The 16,732-nt window shown below is 48.1% G+C and overlaps 1 protein-coding gene across 18 annotated transcripts in view; it reads right to left on the bottom strand.

Annotated features, from left to right (window-relative positions):
* The window catches only part of HSPG2 (heparan sulfate proteoglycan 2), a 212,890-nt gene that overhangs the window by 129,487 nt on the left and 66,671 nt on the right, over nt 1-16,732 (bottom strand). For 14 of the 18 annotated variants that reach the window (XM_082229623.1, XM_082229619.1, XM_082229607.1 and 11 more), the window contains 9 exons: nt 15,434-15,594; nt 15,291-15,329; nt 9,552-9,677; nt 8,205-8,318; nt 7,042-7,302; nt 5,428-5,547; nt 3,374-3,505; nt 1,959-2,103; nt 1,712-1,863 (listed from right to left, as the gene is read on the bottom strand). In XM_082229623.1, coding sequence (XP_082085749.1) covers nt 1,712-1,863; nt 1,959-2,103; nt 3,374-3,505; nt 5,428-5,547; nt 7,042-7,302; nt 8,205-8,318; nt 9,552-9,677; nt 15,291-15,329; nt 15,434-15,594 — 1,250 coding nt within the window. The remainder of the gene's footprint in view (nt 1-1,711; nt 1,864-1,958; nt 2,104-3,373; nt 3,506-5,427; nt 5,548-7,041; nt 7,303-8,204; nt 8,319-9,551; nt 9,678-15,290; nt 15,330-15,433; nt 15,595-16,732) is intronic. The other 4 variants (XM_082229608.1, XM_082229618.1, XM_082229613.1 and 1 more) reach the window with 1 other exon arrangement.

The following is a 16,732-nucleotide window of genomic DNA, read 5'->3' on the forward strand; positions in this document are numbered from 1 at the left end:
AACAAATTAATACAGCAGCACAGTATATACAGGAGACACATAAAATTTGGTTGGGACAATACTAAAGGCCAGTAGGAAAGTGTCCTGTCAAGAGGGAGTCCTGTGTGTCTGTGTTTGTTGCATGTACACTAGTGGCCAAAATTGTGGAAACCTTTTGGGGAAAGTGTATTTTTGTGGTTTGATGGCTCATAACACCACTTTCTTTTGGAGTAATACCATAAAATTATATATCAATGGAAAGATAATTTAATGAAGAATGTAATGCAACAAGGGCTGTTCAATTATCTATATTCTATCAAAAGCTATAGCCAATAACCAGAAAAAGGAGTTATAATGGGTATGGGGTTGCTAGTGCGTAAGTTGCTGCCTCTCCTGGTTATGTTGCCTTGGTAAACCTTTCAGTCTGGGCAGCCCTTCACTTCGTGGCTGCCTCAGTTGCTAGCAGAATCCGTCAGTGGGCGTTTCTTAAACCTTTTCCAACATAAAAGTTATTTGACACCCAGTCTCCTCCTACTTTCTCTGCGCGGAAGTCTTCTGCGCAGGGAGGGTGTGGGTAGCGGAGGACCCGTGCTCTCCCCGCTGGTGTCCGGTGAAGAGTCCTGGAGCCCTCTCACCGATTCCTCCATCAGCCCCTCTCTATCCCTGGTGTTGCGCTGATTTGCTTCTCCATCTGCTGAGCTGCCTCTCTCCCTGCTGGGCCCTTCTCCAGCATCATTGGAGAGCCTTCCCTCCACCCCTAGCTCCGATGTCAGTTCACTGACAGGAGTGTTTAAAGAGCCGATCATTAAATTATCATTTCCTCTGCTATAGAATTTTATGGTATTTCATAGTCTTGGAAGGGGTACAAAGGTAATCTAATCTAATCTAATCCCCTGCAATGCAGGAAACATTTGCAGGGCTCAAACCCACAACCCTGAGATTAAGAGTCTCATGACTGAGGTTCTGGCAGCCAGCAGCATCTATGTCAAGAGCTTCTGAGAGTGCAAGCCTTTCACAAGAGCATTAAGAGTTTGCTAGATCAGGCCAATGACCCAGTCTCCTGTTCACACAGGACCCGAGTGCGAGAGTGCCTGTGGTTTCCGGCACCTGAGATTCAGAAGTAGTGCTGCGCCCAACTCTGTAAGCAGAGCAGAGCCCTCTCCTCCGCGAATTTCTCCAGTCCTCTTTTAAAGCCACAGGTTAACTGCGCACTGTGTATAAGTCCCAACCAGAGAAGAATGGCAGATTAAGTTGATGGATTATGCCGAAATAGCCAAAATAACCGGAGGAATCAGAAATCAGGAAGACCAAAATTGTAATAAGGAACGGGAAATTTTATAATCTATCTTAAAAACCATTCTAAACAGCTAAAATCGTTAGTAGGATTGGAACAACACTTGTAGTTTAATGGTGAATTTTGGACACATTGGAGATGTAAAAGATTTGGATTATCATAAAAGATGCAGGAGGAAATGATTAATAACAGGACCCACAAAGGGGAGCAGGGAAATCCAAGAGATTCCGTGGAATCTTGTTTTTATGTTGTTTGTTGGATATGTGTTTATAAAATTTTAATCTGAAAAACCAAATAAATATTTTTAAAAACACACACACACACAAAAAGAACTACGCGCTGTTTAAAGAAATGCTTCAACAGATATGCTAATTAGATGGATAGATCAGCACCTCCCCAAACGGTGCCCACCCCGCCTTTCCCGCCCCTCTGGCTTACCTCGTCCAGGTGTGAGGCTCAACACTCCATCAGGGATGCCAAAAACCATCCCCCGGGCGTTGATGGCCTCGCAGGTGTAAGCTCCCTGGTCGGCCTCTTTTACGTCTTCGATAACCAGTGTCCCCCGCCCGTTCTTGCTCGTGATGGACACCCTGTGGCCGTAAGGGGCAGAGTCAGCATCCCAAAGCCCAGGTGGTGGAAGAAAAAGGTGTGTGGGGGGGTGGAGACCAGACCACCCGCGGCTTACCTGCGGCTGCTGGGGATGTGGCCCCAGTTTAGCCTCCAGGTGATGATGGGGGTGGGGACGCCCACGGCCACACAGGTGAAGCGGACTGTCTCTCCGGGGGCGGCCTGGATGGATTCCTCGGGGGGCGTGATCACCTGGGGTGGGGCTAGACAGGGAGAAGGATCATAGAGTTAGAAGGGGACCGAAGTATCACCTAGTTCAGCTTCTTGCAAGGCAGGAACTGCAAAAGAAAGGGGGGGGCATCTCTCTCGTGCTCTCCTTCCACCTCAACCATGAAATCCGCAAATGGAAAGGCCTACCCAGCAGTGGCCTAATGGTCAGCATGACGGACTAGGGCCTGGGAGACCAGGGTTCGAATCCCCACTTGACCACAAAGCTCACTGGGAGCCCTAGGGGGACAGTCGCTGCCTCTTAAGTCTATCTTACCCCACAGGGTTGTAGTGTGGATTAAATGAGAATCATGCACACTCACACCACCTTGAGCTCCTTGGAGGGGGGATATAAACGCGATAAAATATTGGCTGAGATTATAGCATTAAGCTCTGAAAGGATTCTAGTATTTGACTGCTGTACTGAGCTGCAATTTTGCAATTCGGCTGTGATCCACTTTGGAGTCCACCTCTATGGAGTTCCATCCTTATTTCAGACATTGTGATATATCGATATAGGTCCGTATAGTAAAAGCCATGGTTTTCCCAGTAGTGATGTATGGAAGTGAGAGCTGGACCATCAAGAAGGCTGATCGCCGAAGAATGGATGCTTTTGAATCATGGTGCTGGAGGAGACTCTTGAGAGTCTCATGGACTGCAAGAAGATCAAACCTCTCCATTCTGAAGGAAATCAGCCCTGAGTGCTCACTGGAAGGACAGATCCTGAAGCTGAGACTCCAATACTTTGGCCACCTCATGAGAAGAGAAGACTCCCTGGAAAAGACCCTGATGTTGGGAAAGATGGAGGGCACAAGAAGAAGGGGACGACAGAGGACGAGATGGCTGGATAGTGTTCTTGAAGCTACCAGCATGAGTTTGACCAAACTGTGGGAGGCAGTGGAAGACAGGAGTGCCTGGCGTGCTCAGGTCCATGGGGACACGACTAAACAGCTAAACAACAACAACATAGGGCACCCCCATCGGTGGTTTACCCTTCCATGGACTCCCCGCAGGCAGGTAGGAGTCAAGATACAGCCTGGCTTCACCTCAGTGCCTAAGACAAACCACTCACATTTGTAATCAATAAAATTGTGGCCTATTTGAACCCATAAACCAAATATTCCGTGTCAGGGTGATTTATTGTTTTCCTGGGAACTTTGTGGTTCATGTGCCTCAGGACACAAATCATATTCAAAGTCCACTTTTGGGGAGGGGGCTTAACTCTTCCCTCTCCATCTTGCTCCCCACCCCCCACCCCGAACTCACTGCAGCCAATCTCGTCAGAGCGATCTGCACAATCCGTCTCGTCGTCACACTGGTAGCTGGCCGGGATGCAGGTGCGTGTGGACACGCAGACGAACTGGTCTGGAGCGCAGGTGTCCCCAGGGCCCTTGGTAGCTGCGGAGAGGACAAGAGCATTAGCGGAGCAGCCTGGGGTGAAGAAACGGGCTCACCAGCTTGATATCGCTTTAGTGTGGCAGCACCTACACTGCGGAACTCCCCGCCTCTTGACCGTCAGGCAGGTGCCTTCATTGTACAGTGGTACCTTGGTTCTCAAACGCCTTGGTCTTCAAACAACTTGGAACCCAAACACTGGGTTCCAGTTTGCAAACTTTCTTCAGAAGCCAAACGTGCTCCGTTTTGAGTGCCACACTTCCAATTTGAGTGTTACGCGGAGGTCTGTCTGTTTTTGCTATTTATTTTGCGTTTTTGTGGCTCTTTCTGTTTTGTTTTTTTGACTGGGTGGAACCCAGTTGAGCTACTGATTGATTTATTGTGTGACTGCAGTTCATTGTTTATTGCTTTCATTTTATGGATCAATGGTCTCGTTAGACAGTAAAATTCATGTTAAATGGCTGTTTCTGGGGTTGTTTTTACAAGTCTGGGACGCATTAATCCGCTTTTGCATTACTTTCTATGGGAAAGCACGCCTTGGTTTTGGAATATTTGATTTTGGAAAGGACTTCCGGAATGGATTAAGTTTGAGAACCAAGGTCCCACTGTACACTTCTCGGCACCTACTGAAACGTTTCCCAATGGAGCAGAAAAGACTACTTATGTACGTGACCATGGCTGCTCGGATGTTATTGGCCCAGAGATTCAAAGAATATAAACTCCCAACCAGATCAACTTGATGGATTAGGCCGAAAAGGCAAAAATGACCAGAAGAATCAGAAAGCAGGAAGGCCAAAAATTTAATAAGTAATAGGGAGAATTTATAACTTATCTTAAAGACTACTGTAAACAGTTAAAATTGTTAGAAGGACTGGAATGGCACCTGTAGTTTAAAGTTTTGATGCCATGTGGATGACTGTCTACAAAGCTTCATGTATATGTTTGGCAACTGTTTTAAGAATTTTCAGTAAAGCTGATAAGACATAAACAAATAAACACAAGAAAGAAACGGTTGTATCGAATGCTAGGCCAAATGGCCACCTGCCAGTGATTCTTGCATTGCAGCGGGTTGGGCTAAATGACCACTGGGGGTCCCTCCCAACCCTTTAATTCTATGATTCTCTGAATACTGAGGACATACCCGTTGAAGTTACCAGAAGCGCCTAACTTCACCCCATTAATTCCAATGGGCCCCCTCTGCTGCTGGTCCTACTCAGAGTAGTAGTAGTAGTAATAATAATAATAATAATAATAATAATAATAATAATAATAATGAAGAAGAACCAATCCTGCCCATGTGGCTGGGTTTCCCCAGCTACTCTGGGCGGCTTCCAACAAAATATTAAAATACAGTGGTCTGTTAAACATTAAAAGCTTCCCTAAACAGGGCTGCCTTCTGATGTTTTCTAAAAGTCTGGTAGTTGTTTTTCTCTTTGACATCTGGTGGGAGGGTGTTCCACAGGGTGGGCGCCACTACGCACCGATGTAGATCCACTGATGTTCACTGGGCATGACTAACTTCGGCCCCATTATGGTGGTACCTCTAGTTACAAACTTAATTCGTTTCGGAGGTCCATTCTTAACCTGAAACTGTTCTTAACTAGAGGCGTGCTTTCACTAATGGGGCCTCTTTCTGCCACTGCACCGCCGGCACACAACTTCCGTTCTCATCCTGGGGCAAAGTTCTCAACTCGAGGTAACTCTTCCAGGTTAGCGTAGTTTGTAACCTGAAGCGTTTGTAACCTGAGGCGTTTGTAACTCGGGGTACCACTGTAATTCCAAGGGGCCTGCTCTAGGGGGAACTTCGCTGGATTCATTCCAAAGGGCCTCAGCTGTGGTGAGTCACCCGGAGTGCTTGTGTTAAGCCCTGGAACACAAAACCTGGATGCAAATCGACAAACCCCTGGCGCTCCCAAAACACTTACGGCAATTCAGCTCATCCGAGCCGTCTGTGCAGTCGTTGTCCCCGTCGCATCGCCAGAGCTTCAGGGCGCAGTGACCGTTCCGGCACTTGAACTCGTTGGGTTCGCAGGGGCTGGGGGTGCCTGTCCGGGAGCCAGAGAGAGAATTCAGAAGCTGGTACCCGGCCATGACCCACAAAACCCTCCCCAACTGTCAGGGGTTCTCTGAGCAGCAGAGGGACTCTAAAGATCCAGGACTCAATGTTAAAATAAGTTGAGATTTCTCGCAACCAGATTCCCAAATATCTTAGCCAGATTCCCAAATATCTAACTTTTTTTTACATATTTTCAAACCAGACATTTTTTCTAACGTATTTTTCAACTTATCATTTCTAATGTCATAATAAACAGCAATGGAGATAGGGGACCAGCTAGTCTTGTTCCTTTTTCTATCTGGCATTTGTCTGAAAGAATATTATTTATTAAAATATTTGTGGATTGATCAGTATAGATCGCTTTAATTCCAGCCAGGAAAGATTTCCCTATTTCCATTTTCTCTAATATCAAAAATGGCCAAGAAATATTATCAAAAGCTTTCTCCACATCTAAAAATATTAATGTGGCCTGTTTTTCATTTCTCACTTCCAAACACTCAATTAAGTTAATTAGATACCTTACATTGTCCTTCATTTGTCGGCCTAGTAAGAACCCGGCTTGGTCTCTGTGGACTGATGTAGTTACCATCTTTTTAAATCTGTTAGCTAAAATTGTAGCAAATACTTTATGATCACAATTCTAGGACTCGATGATCCATCAAGGCCCTACTTTGCCCCACAAAACAGAAGCTGATGCTAGATTACTCTGCGGCCCTGGTAAGCTGTAGCTCAGCAGCAGAACATCTGCTTGGCATGCAGAAGGCCCCAGGTTCAATCCCTGGCAGCTTCTCCAGGTGGGGAATATCCCCTGTCTGATGGGCCACTGCTGCCAGTCCGTGTAAAAAGGTAAAGGTAAAGGGACCCCTGACCATTAGGTCCAGTCGTGGCCGACTCTGGGGTTGCGGCGCTCATCTCGCTTTATTGGCTGAGGGAGCTGGTGTACAGCTTCCGGGTCATGTGGCCAGCATGACTAAGCCGCTTCTGGCGAACCAGAGCAGCGCATGAAAACGCCGTTTACCTTCCCGCTGGAGTGGTACCTATTTATCTACTTGCACTTTGACGTGCTTTCGAACTGCAAGATTGGCAGGAGCAGGGACCAAGCAATGGGAGCTCGCCCCGTTGCGGGGATTCGAACCGCCGACCTTCTGATCGGCAAGCCCTAGGCTCTGTGGTTTAACCCACAGCGCCACCCGCGTCCCGCCAGTCCGTGTAGCCAGAGCGAAATGGTCTGACTCTGTACAAGACTGCTCCTTATATCATTCAGTGCATTTTTCAGCACCACAAAGACTAGAAAATTTGCTTTCAAGCCCCAAGGTGGGACATCTGCCTTGCATACAGAAGGCCCCAGCTTCCATTTTCCAGGTAGGGCTGGGAATGTCCACCTGCCGAAACTCTGGAAAGCTGCTGCCAGCCAGTGCAGCCCACACAGCGCTAGGTGGATCCATGGTCCGGCTCCCCAAGCAACTCGCCAACGGGCACTCACCGCATCTGCTCTCGTCGCTTCCGTCGCTGCAATCCCTCTCCCCATCGCAGAGGTAGTCCCGGGGGATGCACTGCTTGTTGGAGCAGACGGCCTCGTCCTTCCGGCAAGGTCGCGGGAAGGGGGGCAGGGAGGGCTTGGCAGGGAAGACCCCAGACGGAGCAGTGACTGGGGCTCGGCGGGTGGTCACTGAGGCCGTGGTAGCGGGCACCCGAGTGGTGCCGGGCCGGGCGGAGGTGACAGGCGGCCGAGGGGTGGTAATGCCTGCAGAGAGGGGAGAAAGGAGGAAGTCAGTGTCTCGTCCCGAGACTTCCAGAGTGCTGGTCTCGAACTCGGAACGTGCCTCTCCCGGACGACGCAAGGGAGACTAGGATGAATCGCTTGATCCTCGCTGTGGCTTGATAGAGAGGGGGATGCCGGGAAGTCAAAAGGATAAGGAGAATTCAAATTCTCCTCATCTTTATTTTATATACAGTCAAACCTCGGTTATCAAACGTAATCCATTCCAGAAGACCGTTCGACTTCCAAAACGTTCGACAACTGAAAACTGAAAGCGGAAACCTCAACACAATAGGGAAACTCAAAACAGTAGCACATTCAGCTTCTGAAAATCGTTCGAAAACTGGAACATTTACTTCTGGGTTTGGGGCGTTTGGGAACCGAAACATAATGGAGGCATTCAGGAACCGAGGTTTGACACTGTGTGTGTGTGTGTGTGTGTGTGTGTGTGTATAAAATGTTTATTAAATTTTCTGTTTTACAATTTAAAATAGTCATTTAAACATCAGAATCCTGGAAGATAGAAACTTTAATAAGGAATGGAAAACATTTACAATTTACCTAAAAGAACACTGTAAACAACTAAAAACTTTGGCAGGATCTGAACAATGCTTGTAATGTTTCAAAAATTAAGGAAAAAAGGGATTATTTTAAGAAAAAAAGAGAAAATATATGTAATGCAGTAGAAAAAGTTTGATAATGGAAACCATAGAGGGGTGAATCAAAGGATTCAGGGAATCCTAAATGTTGATGATTGTGATTAATGATTGAATACAAATGCACAGTGTGAAATTGAATAAAAAATATTAAGAATAAAAGAAGTGCTAAAGCTTTTCTTTTCCCCAAATGGGGCAGGGGGCAGCAACAGCTTCTGCCTCGTTCCTCACCGCAGCCGTCCTCGTCCGAGGCGTCGTCACAGTCGGCGTGGCCATCGCAGCGATCCTCCAGGAGGACACATTCGCCGTTGTCGCAGCTGAACTCATCGCTGCCGCACTCGGGAGCTATAGAGTTGGAAGGGATACCAAGAGTCATCTAGTCCAAACCCAAACAATGCAGGCATTACGGACTCGTGGGGGTGAAAGGGATGCCAGCCGTGAATTCTCTGCACCCGCCCACTGCCATCTATGACGGAAAAGTTTGTTTTGCTGGGCAGGTTGGGTTCCCAACTGTTTTCTTTTTCTTTTTCCCTGCCAGCAAACAGTTAACAAATGGCAGCCTCTGATTGGCCAGGGTTCCAGGAGGGGGACTTGAAAAGGAGAGGATTTTGAGCAAGGGTCAGCAAACTTTTTCAGCACTGCAGGGGGCCAGACTATGTTTTGGGAAAAAATAATGAACGAAGTCCTATGCACCACAAATAACCCAGAGATGCATTTTAAATAAAAGCACACATTCGACTCATGTAAAAACACACTGATTCCTGGACCGTCCGCGGGCCGGATTGAGAAGGCGATTGGAGTAGGGTTGTTAAAAGGGTGTGTAACTGACAGAAAACACCTTCTTTAAGAACCAAAGTATTAAACGGCAACAGCTGTGCAACAGCTGAGAAAGAGCATTATAATCTGAAGTAGCCTATGTTTTACCCACTTTGTGTCATAAACTTATTTTGTTAAATAAAATCGCATGTTTGTTTGATCAAATCCTGCCTGAGACTCCAAATTATTAAGTTTTTCCTCACACAAGTTAGCCACAAGATAATCTGGATAGGTAAAGGTAAAGGGACCCCTGTAAAGGTAAAGGATAGGTAAAAGTAAAGGGACCCCTGACCATTAGGTCCAGTCCTGGCCGACTCTGGGGTTGCGGCGCTCATCTTGCTTTATTGGCCGAGAGAGCTGGTGTACAGCTTCCGGGTCATGTGGCCAGCATGACTAAGCCGCTTCTGGCGAACCAGAGCAGCGCACGGAAACACCGTTTGCCTTCCCGCCAGAGTGGTACCTATTTATCTACTTGCACTTTGAGGTGCTTTCAAACTGCCAGGTTGGCAGGAGCAGGGACCGAGCAATGGGAGCTCACCCCGTCACGGGGATTTGAACCACCGACCTTCTGATCGGCAAGTCCTAGGCTCTGTGGTTTAACCCACAGCGCCACCCGTGTCCCTAATCTGGGATAGTTTGTAGGAATTTGTGGAATTGGTGTTCTGTGAGGTGGGTGCACTATATTTAGGTGAGGGCGGGCCCAAGGGGGGAAAGTGTTGTTGCGCCGTCGCACCATCACCCCCAGCCCACAGCCATGCTCACCGCAGTCCAGCTCGTCCGACATGTCCCGGCAGTCCGATCGGCTGTCACAGAGGAACTCCTTGGAGATGCACTCGCCACTCTTGCACCTGAACTCATCGGCTGTGCAAGCGCGAACCACGGGTGTCACTGAAAGCAAATAGGGGGCATCAGGGCCACTCTTGCAGAGAGAGGTTGGGGGTGTAGCGGGGAGAAGCTGGCTGCACTCTGGAGCCCTCCTTTCGAGGAAAGGAGCGACTCCACCAAAACCTCAACCCAGCTCACAGTGCAAATTTGCCACGCTTTAAATTGCACTAGTATGTCGTCACCCGCCCCCTTCCACGGGTCTCTTGCAGCTACGGGCGCAATCTTCCCTTCTCTCACTCACTTTAAGGGCTGACAATGGTGACAAGAGTGACTCCTTTTCTCTCTATTATTATTATTATTTATTGAGTTTATATACCGCCCTATACCCGGAGGTCTGAGGGCGGTTCACAGAAAAAAATCACAACATATATAATCAGAATGAAAACAACAACCTAGTAACACACACGCCTCCCAGAAAAGAGCCACATTTTAAAAGGGTATAGGATGTCAAACAGATCAACCAAGGGCCTGGTTAAAAAGGAACATTTTTGCCTGGCGCCTAAAGGTGTGTAATGAAGGCGCCAGGCGAACTTCCCTGGGGAGGGCATTCCACAGACGGGGAGCCACTGCAGAGAAGGCCCCGTTCTCGTGTTGCCACCCTCCGAACCTCTCAAGGAGGTACATGAAGGAGGGCCTACGAAAATGATCTCGGGGTCTGGGTAGGTTCATATGGAAAGAGGCGGTTCTTGAGGTATTGCAGTCCTGAGCCATTTAAGGCTTTATAGGTGGAAACCAGCACTTTGAGTTGGGCCCAGAAACTAATCGGTAGCCAGTGCACTCCGACCAGGATCGGTGTAATGTGCTCAAACCGTTTTGCTCCGGTGAGCAACCTGACCGCTGAATTCTGCAATAGCTGAATTCTACCCCCTCATCCCATCCTATCCCTCCTGGCCGCCTCCTTTATCCCCGCAGCAGTTGAGTGAGGGTTCGCGCCGATGAATTTGAACCTTCCCATGGTCTCTGAGGATACCCTAAATAACCTAACAGAGTCTAGCTTGGCTTTAGAATTAACTGCGTTGCCCCCTGTAATTCCTGAATTGTAGCGGGTTGGGCTGGATGACCCTGCGGGGTCCCTTGCCATTCTGTGATTCTATTAGCTGTGACTCCTCCATTGCAGGGGGCTAGACTACTATTCCTGGGAAAGGCTTCATCCAGCCTTGTGGGGGGGCATTCATCATGCTGGGAATGAACCCCAGCACCCCCCAGGCAAGTAAACCTGCCCCCTTCCAAGCTGTGTTCCACCCCCACCCACCCAGAAAGCAGAACCCCACCTTTGGCACACACCAAAACCCACAGCACACAGTTAGGGGGCTACTAGCACAAGCCAAGCAAACCAAGAGCCAGCCACACAAACGCCCCAGACTTCCAAACTTCCTTCCTGCTTTTTTGATAGTTACTTCACAGATCGGCATCAATACAAACAGACTCTCCATCGTCCCAGCACAGGGGGTCAAGGAAGGAGGCAGTGGAGCACTCGGGGAACTTCAGTGGGGAAATACTCAGCGGTGGGGCTCGGCATGGAGAAGGCTCCAGGCTCAGTCCCCAACAGAGATATTGTTGCCAGTCACAGAGTAGAAAAATACAGAGCAAGGTGCACTCAGTGCTCTGAATTGATATAAGGGAGCATGCCTTGTTCAGATTAGTCCTTTACTATTCAGAACCATGAGGTCTAGAAACTTGTTTTATCGTGATGGGAAGGAGCGTGGTTCAGTGGCAGAGCACCGGCTTGGCACGCATTGTTCAATCCCTAAGGGCAGCACCTCCAGACAGAAGTGGGAACTTTCCCCTGTCTGAAACCCTGGAGGGCCACTGCTGCCAGCCAGTGTAGGCAGCACTGAGCTAGATGGACCGGTAGTCTGACTCAGCACAACGTGGCTCCCAATGTTCCTGGACCTGCCTGGTGCCGGCAAGGACCTTGCTTTGCAGTCCCCAAATCCAGACGGAGCCCAGGAAGCCAGAGGAGTGGCTCTCTTATGGTCCTCTGAGTCCAGAGCAGCTGTCTACCAGCTCAATCTGCCGCAGACTGTCTTGCAGAGTGGTGCATGCTCTGATCATCTCCCACTTGGACTACTGCAATGCACTCTATGTGGGGCTACCTTTGAAGGGTACCCAGAAACTACAATCAAGAATGCGGCAGCTAGACTGGTGACTGGAAGTGGTCACCAAAACCACATAACACCGGTCTTGAAAGACCTACATTGGCTCCCAGTACATTTCGGAGCACAATTCAAAGTGTCGGTGCTGACCTTTAAAGCCCTAAACAGCCTTGGTTCAGTATACCTGAAGGAGCGTCTCCACCCCCATCATTCAGGCAGGACATTGAGATCCAGCGCCGAGGGCCTTCTGGCAGTTCCCTCCTTGCGAGAAGTGAGGTTACAGGGAACCAGGCAGAGGGACTTCTCAGTGTGGAACGCCCTCCCGTCAGATGTCAAGGAAATAAACAACTACCTGACTTTTAGAAGACATCTGAAAGCAGCCCTGTTTAGGGAAGTTTTTAATGTTTGATGTTTTATCATGTTTTTGATATCCTGTTGGGAGCCGCCCAGAGTGGCCAGATGGGTGGGATATTAATAATAATAATAATAATAATAATAATAATAATAATAATAATAATAATTGGCAGCAATGGCTCAGCAGTTTCAGGCAGAGAATTTCCCCCCAGCCCTACTGAGATACATTCCTGGAGACTGGAACTTGGACCTTCTGCATGCCAAACAGGGGCTCTGCCTGCTGAGTTGCGGCCCTTTCCCAAACACGCCACGCTGCTGTAAACCAGGCACTGCACTCTGCCCGGCGGGGCGGGCATCAGGAAGCAACATGCCAGTCCCTGCCCTTGCGTGCCACAGCCCAGCTGGAGGGAGAGGCTTGTGTTCCTTCGGGCATGATTCACAGATCCCAAGGGAGGGACCAGGAGTGTCCATCACTCACACTGGCAGAGAAACACACGGCACAACACAAGCAGGCGAGCGCAAAGGGACCTGGAGGCCACCCCACCCCTCGAAAAGGGCTGTGCAACAGGCAGGTAGCTCTGCCGATCCATGCACAGCTCAGAGATGTTTTTCTCCCACTAGAGATCCAGGGTTGCCCGTTGCAACTTTAGTGGCAGTGTGTTCAGGAGACGCAATAGGGAGGTTGTTTAGCTGAACCTAAGCGTATAGTTAAAGCTACGGTTTTCCCAGTAGTGATGTACGGAAGTGAGAGCTGGACCATAAAGAAGGCTGATCACCAAAGAATTGATGCTTTTGAATTATGGTGCTGGAGGAGACTCTTGAGAGTCCCATGGACTGCAAGAAGATCAAACTGATCCATTCTGAAGGAAATCAGCCCTGAGTGCTCCCTGGAAGGACAGATCCTGAAGCTGAGGCTCCAATACTTTGGCCACCTCGTGAGAAGAGAAGACTCCCTGGAAAAGACCCTGATGTTGGGAAAGATGGAGGGCACAAGGAGAAGGGGACGACAGAGGACAAGATGGTTGGACAGTGTTCTTGAAGCTACCAGCATGAGTTTGACCAAACTGCGGGAGGCAGTGGAAGACAGGAGGGCCTGGCATGCTCTGGTCCATGGGTTCATGAAGAGTTGGACACGACTAAATGACTAAACAACAACAAGCGTATAAGACGAGCGTGCTGAATGAGGTTCTGCCCATGAAGTCCTGCATCCTGTCCCCAAAGTGGCCAAACAGATGCCAGGTGAGAGAGACTTTGTGCTGGCCACCAGGCAATGGCTTGTGCCACCTGCCTCGGCCCGCCTCCTCCAGTCCTGGGAGCATTTCCCAGACCATGACTTTAGGAACAGCAGAAGCACCTGGGGGGGAAAGGAGTTCAGGTATATATTTCTGAAAAATAATTTTGTGTGTCTTTGTTTCTCAATTTGTATTGCGCTATTTTATGCCCTGTGACTTGCCGTTATTTTTTTGTTGATTATAGTTTAGAAATTATCTATTGCAATTGCTAAGAACGAATTTCTGCTTCATTATTATGTGCTGATATTTAATTTTACAGTGTGCTGTTACAGTGGTACCTTGGTTCTTGAACGTAATCTGTTCCGGAAAACCGTTCCAAGTTTCGAAACGTTCGAAAACCGAGGCGCAAACAGGGCTATCTGCAAATTCAATTGAGAAAATGGAACAACATGCAGCAGAAGCCGTTTGATTTCTGAGGTGCATTCGAAAACGGAAGCATTTACTTGCGGGTTTTCGGCATTTGCGTTCCAAAACGGGTCAAGAAACTTGGTTCAAGAACCAAGGTACCACTGTATATTTTAATGGATTGTTGTTCTATTTTTATTATGACATGTTTTTGGTATTGGAGCAGGTTGTCAGAAGGTGTGCAATCCTTGCTGATTCCTGAAGCTTGCAAACCGCCTTGTGAATGTTAATATAGAAAGGCGGTGTGCAAATTAAAAGTGGGATGAGATTATGGGAAACCGCAAAACAGGACTTGAGAGTGCAGTAGCAGCTCCCCCCTCCGGCAGTTTCGAGCGACCGGCACTCGGAAGCACCGCTAGCACAGTCGTGGTGGAAATATGTCGCTATGGAGGCGGCCTCTCCTGCTATATAGCTGAGCAAGAGAAGTGTGTGCTCTCTCTGTGCGGAGAGCATAGGGTTGCTCCGAAACATCCCTCTTACAATCTGCAAAGATCACTCTGGCCAGACCTCACAGATGGTGAAACGTGAGCCCTGCAGCTGCAAGAACAATCTCGGATGTTTTCTTCCATACGGGATTCCAAGGAGGTGCTGAGGAGGAGCCAAAGGGGGGAGGGTGACAGTTCCTGGGAGGGGGGTGATCATTAGGGATGAGTAAATTCGTCCATTTCAACCCAGTTTCTCTCCTTTCCTATCTTAAATTCAGTTTCAGGATTTGAACTGGTTTTAGATCTCCTGCTTTTTTGTATTTTGACTGTTGCTACGATAGCTGCTTTTGTTTCTGATCTGTTTTATATTTGTTTTATGGTTCTCTTTAATTGAAGATTATTATTTTTTTAATCAGTTTCTCCGCATTTCCACAGCAATTTGCAATTTTGGCTGGCAGCGAGGGAGAAACAGCACTCGTGAAAACCGATCATCACTTTAGTGCAAACTTCTCTCAGCAAACTCATTTTTGAATAGTGTTTCTGACACTGTTCTGCAAGGGATTTTCTCTAGTATAATGTATTTGGGGCATGTTATTTCGCTCATATTTCCCGCCCCCGCCCCCCGCACAATATATATATTTTTTTGCACACATCGCTTGTTTGAAAAACGGTGTCCTGAAATTTGCACAAGTGCCAGCTTGCAAGGATGACGATGTTTCAGTTTGTGTTTCACGAAGTGTGAATTTGAAGGGCTCTCCCTTCTAAAGTGAACTGAATGTGAATTTCTCCCCCAGCCACAAAGACCAGCGCACTTCAACTAGGGGTCCCCATTTGTTCTTGGACAGCCGTCAGCCCAGACAATCACCTACACTGGCTGAGGATGTTGGGAATCGTAGTCCAACAACATCTGGGGGCCCCGGGCTGACCCACCTTCCCTCGAACTGAGAGGGGAGGTGCCTGGCGAGAAAGGGGCTCCCCGACCCTATTCTGCCCCCGGGACAGAAGCCTCCAGGTCCCATTGCACCCCTCTGACGCCACACTCACCTGGGGGCTCCATTGTAATGGGGGGAGGCGGGGCTTGGGCTGAAAGCAAATGGACAGTTAATGGCGAATGGGACGGGGGGCACCCATTTCCACAATAAACTCCACCCCATCCTAACCCACATATAGGTTCCAGTCTGGTTCACCTGCTCCCAAGCGGCGGAACTGGAATCCCCACGTGGAGGTGACGTAGGAGGCGATGGAGCCGCTCTCAATGACCGAGAAAAGAACCTGGCGGATCTGGTCCTCGTCCACGTTCCTTTCGGAGCCCACGTCCAGCTCCACGAAGATGTAGCCGTCAATCTCTCTGGGGGGGGGAAAGGAGGTGTGTGGGCACAATTCACGGACCCATCATGTGCTGAAGGGGGTAAAACCTGAGTCTGGAGACAGGGTCCAATTCCCACCTCCCACCCGACTCTTCCTTTCCAGGGAATGTGCTGTTCAGATCCTAAAACAGTGTTTCCCAAACCTGGCTCTCGAGCTGCTTTGGGGACTGATTTAGGGATGATGGGAGTTGTAGTCCAAAACCAGCTGGAGACCCAAGTTTGGGAACCACTGTCCTAAAATCTCTCTCTCCCTCTCTTTTGTATAATTTTTCATTAAATTTTCTGTTTTACAATTTAGAATACTCATTTAAGCATCCTTAAAATATTAATGACTTCCCTTCTTCTCTTTCCATGGTTCATTTTGCATATCATAAATCCCTGCATGTTTTACAAAAACTAAACCATTATTACATCCATCAAAACTTACTTACACTGAATTAATCTTAATGCTGCCAACGTTTTCAGCTGTACAGAATTATTTCCCATATATTCAATACACGTTTTCCAATCTTATCTAAACATATGTTCTTCTTGTTCTCTTATTCTATATGTTAAGTCTGCAAGCTGCACATATTCCGGCAGCTTGAGTTGCCATTCTTCTTCGGTTGGGACCTCACTCGTTTTCCATTTCTGGGCTAACAAAACACGGGCTGAAATTGGCATACATAAATAACCTTTTTTGACACCTGGGAATTCCAGTCTGAATGTATCCCCAAGAAAACGGACTCTGGTGTTTTTTGTTTTTTGTTTGGAAAAGTACTTTAAAAACATTTTTTTCCAATTCATTACGGATCATTTCCCAATACTCTTTTACCCTTTTACAAGTCCACCACATGTGAAAGAACTTCCCTCAACCTCTTTGCATCTCCTAAAATATCTCAATTTGCAGCTGTTGATTAAAAGAAACAAACAGGAGAGGGGAAACAAGTTTCTGGATCTCGTCATCTCGTCAACATTGGGACAAGGTCTTCTCTAAAGCAAGGCTGGGAAAGGGGTGATGCTTCAGATGCTGGAAAAACTTTCCCTTTCACCAGCCCCGGCCAGCATCCCTAGTGGTCAGGGCTGAGGGTGGGAGGCTGAGTCCAAGGACAGCTACAGGTTCCCTGTCCGTGCATTAAA

This window comes from Podarcis vaucheri (genome assembly GCF_965113315.1).
Source record: "Podarcis vaucheri genome assembly, chromosome: 7".
In the NCBI taxonomy this organism is placed as follows: Eukaryota; Metazoa; Chordata; class Lepidosauria; order Squamata; family Lacertidae; genus Podarcis; species Podarcis vaucheri.